The following is a 6,100-nucleotide window of genomic DNA, read 5'->3' on the forward strand; positions in this document are numbered from 1 at the left end:
AAATAAACAAAAGTATTTTGAAAATGGAGTAAAACAGTCTCAGACAGTAGGATTCAGGAGATCAGGACTCAGTACCCAGCTTGACTGGTGAACCTTGGGTAACTGCAGACAAGTTGTCTCCCTGCTTCAGAAGGATATGGTGGTGTGGGGGGAAGAAGGGGAAAGGAGGAACTCTAAAACATTACAGCAAAAGGGGTCATTAGACAGAACAGCAACTTACTGAATGAGCCATCCCACTGACATTTGGGAAAAAGAAGTGCTTAGAACTGCAAATACTGTACTTAATTAGCAGGTTGACAGTATCTACAGCCTGGTACTCTTATCACCTTCCACCCTCAGAACTGGCAAAACCCTTTCCTGTAATTTAGAGGTAATGCCCTTCTGCCAACAACTCCACCCCAAACACCACACGAAACTCATCCAGAAGCCAGGCTGAGCAGCACGGTGTTACATTGTACTCTGAAGACTGCCAAACCCCAGCTCTGGCAGAAGGGCAGAGGAAGGTGATCTGCGCTTGTGAGGTGTCTCTCGCTGTTCCTAGAAAGTCGGCCAGGCACAGAAGAGCTCCAGCTGACCTCAACCACCCTTTCAGCATTTCACCAAGGGAGAGGAAAAGCTTCTCAACCAGCTGAGCCTCACAGCACTCTCAAACTCCACAAATTTTAGGAGTGCTGAATTAAACACGGATGCAGTTATGCAGCTAGCCAATATTACAGAGCAGAGGATTAGCTACAGAGCCTGTAAGAGGTGCCCAGAGTTACAAGGTACTTGGCAGCAGCAAAGCAGGTGGTATAGTATCTTTGAGTTTGTACACTGTGGAAAGTATCATGCGGTGTTGTTACAGGCTTTCCACACCTACACGAGGATAAATTTCAATGCAACTGTTAACAGATTTCATGGCATTGCCTTCTGTGTCCTGACCACTGCACTGGTACCTGAATAATGACCCATTTTGTAAGCATAAAGCAATTTCTAGAGAGGGAAACATTCAGAAACTGAAAAAAAACCCCTTAACATCACCAGCCAAAAACATGTAGTTTATATGTGCTGAAGTAAACTGCTATTTCAGGCCTAATCTGCCATGGAGGCTTCCAGAAGAACGGTCTGCCCTTAATTTCACAACCAGCAAGTCACACAAACAAGGCCTTTTGCCATAGTGCTTGTCAGTTGTGCACAGTCTGCTTATCACCCACCAGCTCTACAGGTTAAGAGCAGGAAAGATACAATGCTGTGGCTTTTAACTTTTTTTTTTTAATCCATTCCTATAGCAGGCTGCTGCAGAAATACATAAAAGGACTAACAGAGAGAAAAGCTTTCATATACGTCAAACTTCAGTTAGCTGCTAACCAAGGTCATTATTCAAAGCCATGTTCAGGAGATGCTGGGGAGCACCTATCTGTCTAGTGGCGACGGCACTAGCCTATGCTAGCACTAACCTTGGGACAGACACATTCAACTGTCCGCTCCGCTCATATTCCACGTGGCTGACTTGCTCCTTAGTTTGGGGTTTTAGTTTGTTTGTTTCTTTTAAAAAAAAATCAGTGCAATGAGCTAACAGTTCCTCAGAGTGCTGTTTTGAAGACAGATGGATACTAGTTTAAAAGTGGGTACACTTCCTTCAAAACATTTGACCTCAGAGAAGACTAAAATAACTGTCAAACTAATTCCTTGCAAATCTACAGCCATTGCACATGAGACATGCAAGAAAACGGACCAATTCCCAGAAAGCAGAGAGAAAACTGTGTGCATGTCCATGCAGTCCACCAAGATTTTGGCAGTGATTATCAAATGTGATTTCATTAGCTGAAGTATCAGACAAAGAAGTATTTTGTTTAGAGCTTCAATGCGAAGATCCAAAACACTAAGAAGCTCCTCTGCTTTGTCTGAAAAATACATGAGTTCTGGCTCCGGACACTGCAAAACCAGATTGATTCTTAACAGTGTAGAGCAGCCCAGCATCCAACTCATGCCTAAACGCATTTTGAATCCAAACCTAGCAGTTCTCCCATCTGTTTCCAGTAGGAAGCGTTCCTGATCCTAGAATGTTTTCTGAAAATTATAAGAAAATAGCCCTTCCTGAACAGGCTCCCAGAACAGGAAACAGAAGCCTCTACTTCCTTTCAGAAATGTGGAGGAAAAAAATGTGATGATTTCTAACCCTTAGGATGCAGCACGTTGCAGTCATGAGGCCTGCTGGAGAGGCCTACCACCTCCTGCTTTGCATCTTTCTCATCTGGTTGATGGTAACATCCCAGAGAATTACTGTGGCCCTCCTGTTGAAACCAGGCCAACATCCAGTAAAATATCGAAGAGCTGCTAGCTGATAAAGAGGGTGCCTGACCCACTTCTGGTAGCTCTCTGGAGAAACAGCACGGGTTTAATTCTCTCTGGCTGAAGATAGCACTGATCCAGGATCAGCGTTCCAGCTTGCGAACTAGTAACTGAATGCGCAAGCTTATTACACACATGCTATAACATGCTTTCTCTCTCAATAAGTAGGTGATTTGTGCTGAGTCTAAATTAATATAAAATGAAGTAATACAGGCATCACATCTGAGCGAGGTTTCTAAGCTGCGAACAGTAGAGGAAGGAGATTAATCAGGCACAAAATTAAAAGCCTTATGGCACACCTGTCCTCAGTGCTTCCTGATAAGCTAGCCTTAGCTAACTCTTCATGCAGCACTTAGACTTAGGCAGCAATCTACTCAGCATGCTATTTTGGAGTGGAGGCTAAAGCATCAAGTCAGCTGACACCTAAAGGGATCCCAGATACCCAACTCACAGCTCTGAATTTCACTCTGCAGACAAAGTTTAGTATTTGCAATTTTCAGTGCTGCAGCTCTTTGGTACCTTTAGCCAGAAGATTACATCAGTACTCTTCTGACACCAATATACTTACTGTATGAGAAGAATCCTCTCCTACCCCGAGCTGCACACAAGTTAAAGATTCAAGCCTTCTTTAACACAACCAAATCAAATAGCATCAAACTTCAAAGGTAGGATTTAGGACATTGCATCTGTCTAAAAAGCACTGAAAAAGGTTCAAGCAATTTTATTTTCCGCCTTGAAAATTTAACTTACTGTTTAGCAGAGGAAAAAAAAAGGGTACTATTCTAGAGGTGTATGTACATCTGTGTATACAGATCAATATATTTAAGACAAAAACAAGTTTAAAAAAGGATGGAATTAAGCTTTCAACTCATTAACACCTTGCAAATTAGCAAACCGTGTTACTCAGAAGACTTACATTAGATTTAATTCAAGTATCATCAAGTATAATTAAAGGAGATTTTAAGAACTATATTCTGCGTATCACAGAGTAAACTTGAGAAAACAGTGCATTTCTATTTGTATCCTAATTATTTGTGCCCTCTTGTGGAAGTACATTTATTTTGAAAATGCCATGTAGCTCACAATTAGCTTTGGAGACAACTTTAATACACTAAGTCCAACATGAAAAATTCCAAACAAGGAAAAAGCTAAAGACCTTGATGTTGTTCAATACACTATTTGTACGCATTTAATAATGCATGCAAGAAGTGTGGTGGGGGAAGAGAAAGATAATGCAATACTTAGTTTCAAACAATCCAGTTCTTACCTGATTTAAGCTGTCCACAGCCCTTGCACACAAGAGAGCTCCTGGCAGGTCAAAATAATTATCATACAAATAGTATTTAGCTGGAAAAAAATAATAAGAAAATTTCTACTTTTTTAAAAATCCTTATTGTATGCTTTAATCACAAATAAAAAAATACATTTAAACAATAGTATAAGCTCCTATTTGGATTTTACTGGTAACAAGCATTATCTGCTTCCCAATCTTTGTTAGCCTTTATTCCCACTTCTGATTTTCGTAATTGGCAACTGAAAGTTGTTCATCTATATCAAGGCAGCGAGATTTAAAAATGCATTTTAAGGTTCTAAAATTTAAGGTGGAAGAGATGGGAGAGAACCGTGAGTTTTAAGGTCAGGACAGTATCACTCAACTCTTCCGAAATATCTATTTCCCTAGCAGTGGAAACAAAAAGAAAGGGTTTGAGAAGTTGTTTCAGAAACATCTGGACAGGTCTTACACGTAGTCTTGTCCTTTGCACACACATGCTGCAGACAGTGCCTTAGCCCAAGGGGAAGCATGCCCATGTTATTATGTGAGCCCCCAAAACAGAACAAAGTCAGGAGGGTCCAAATGTCCCCCCCAGACTGAGGTCATGTTCAACAACTCTTTCCTAGGAGTGAAATGCCTTAACCAGTGGGTTTTTTTGTACTCATGATCTTGTCTGTGCCTTTCTTTAATATACTTAAGAGACAGCGATTAACATTCACAAGAGAGACCAAGTGCACTTTTCAATGAATAAGAAAGGCACATTTGCTATAAGACCAAAGGAAACCTTTCTCTTCTACCCTGTTACAAATGATTACCTGCAGTTTAGAATAAGCATCACAAACAAGTTTATGTCAGCAAAATCTCAAGGAAAATCTCCTCATTACATAGGACAATGCAACTTAACTGAGCACTTTACGTGTATTACTCACAATTGCCAAGGTCAAAGTAAAACAGAGGGGAAGCACAGAGCAAGAACACAAACCTAGCCACAGTGCCTTCAAAGTGACTCCCATCTTAAAACCAAGAAACTTCAATTGCAGGAGGAGGAGTTTTGTTTCCAGATCCGCTCTGTTCTTGGCACCTGCACCTAGGCCTCCAGTAACAGCACTGATGGTAATGAGTCAGCAATTAAGAAAAATTTAAGATTTGCCAAATATGTCCTAAGTGAGATAGGCTGGTAATCTCAGTCTACTTCATCAAGGAACAATGTGCCCATCTCTATAACCAAAACATGCCTATAATGTCAGCTCATTTGTCTTGTCACTAGTGACCTAAATTTAAGTTGAACTCTAGTATTAGAAGTTGAAAATACAAAAAAACAACTCTCCCGCAAAGCATTTACCTATTCCAGTAATTCTCTGCCCAAGTATTTTTACATATTTGTAGTAAGAACTAATACTGTGAGGCACTGAAGGGGCCAGAGCAATTTCAAAGAAGAGGAGATGCTAAGGTATAGCTACCTGAGCGGGAAACCATTCCACTGACTGTATTAAAATGTTTCCACTCCCTCCTTCCATATGTCTCCAGGACCTCTTCGGACGTCATGCTCTTTGTACCATGGCTTGCCCTATTTGATGCATTAAGTTATTTACATATAAAAAAAAAAGAAAAAGAAACAGGTTGAAAACAGCCAAACTACTCCTCATGCACAGTAATGCATTGCAACTGAATACTGAGGTGCATGCAAGTTGATCAGAAGTAACTCTCTTTATAACTTAGAAGTTTCCCAGGACCTACACTTTTGTCATATACATTACAGTCCTCGATAAAAGCCCTGCTACACAGCGGTTTGGTTGGCTGGGGCACAGCTACTGTGCCTCACCTGCTAACGCAATCACTCTGTATTGCTCGAATGTTCTCAATTGTGTGAGGACACTCGCTATACTTGAACTATCAATATACACTGCACAATAAAACACAGTGCAGAAAGCCTATACATCATTCTGAAGCCTGGTAACATTCACAGAGTGCAGGGCAGAACTATGGAAAAGAACTAGTGAGCCCTGCAAGCAGCTGTGTAAGAGAGAAGTACGCACAAGTCTTTCTAGGAGTTAAAAATCAACTACCTTGACCATCAAACTGGGCGCCAAAAGAATGCACAGACTCCAGTTTTGAAGCAAATGCAGGCAATGCTACGAGAAGTAATCCTGTACCACTCTTCCCTTTACTGTGGTATATCCTCCAGTCTTGAATTCTGCATTTAGTACTCCGAAATTCATGGTAGTAAATGAATTTCAGGATACACAGCAGAGACTCACAGGTTCTTCTTCATTTCTTTCAATGAGATCTGATTTTCCCTAGTATCTTCAAGCTCCTTCTCCCACATGCTATCAGAAAAAAAAAGTGGAGCCTATCTTGAGTACTAAATTACGCAGATTTTCATTTTGGGAAAAAATAAGGGGGAAATGGGACTGGGATTGACATACTTTAGATATATTTACTTTTCAGATTTGCGATTCAAAATAGAAATCTTCTATGTTTCAAAAAAGAGGGAAA

General features: G+C 40.6%; 1 protein-coding gene across 1 annotated transcript in view; it reads right to left on the reverse strand.

The window, feature by feature from the left end:
- Positions 1 to 6,100, reverse strand: part of NT5DC1 (5'-nucleotidase domain containing 1) — a 155,570-nt gene that overhangs the window by 145,172 nt on the left and 4,298 nt on the right. Inside the window, exons 4-5 of the mRNA XM_009325696.1 lie at positions 5,065 to 5,171; positions 3,599 to 3,678 (exon numbers count right to left, since the gene is read on the reverse strand). Of these exons, the coding sequence (XP_009323971.1) occupies positions 3,599 to 3,678; positions 5,065 to 5,171 (187 nt within the window). The remainder of the gene's footprint in view (positions 1 to 3,598; positions 3,679 to 5,064; positions 5,172 to 6,100) is intronic.

This window comes from Pygoscelis adeliae, unplaced genomic scaffold, assembly GCF_000699105.1.
Source record: "Pygoscelis adeliae isolate BGI_AS28 unplaced genomic scaffold, ASM69910v1 Scaffold54, whole genome shotgun sequence".
Classification (NCBI taxonomy): Eukaryota; Metazoa; Chordata; class Aves; order Sphenisciformes; family Spheniscidae; genus Pygoscelis; species Pygoscelis adeliae.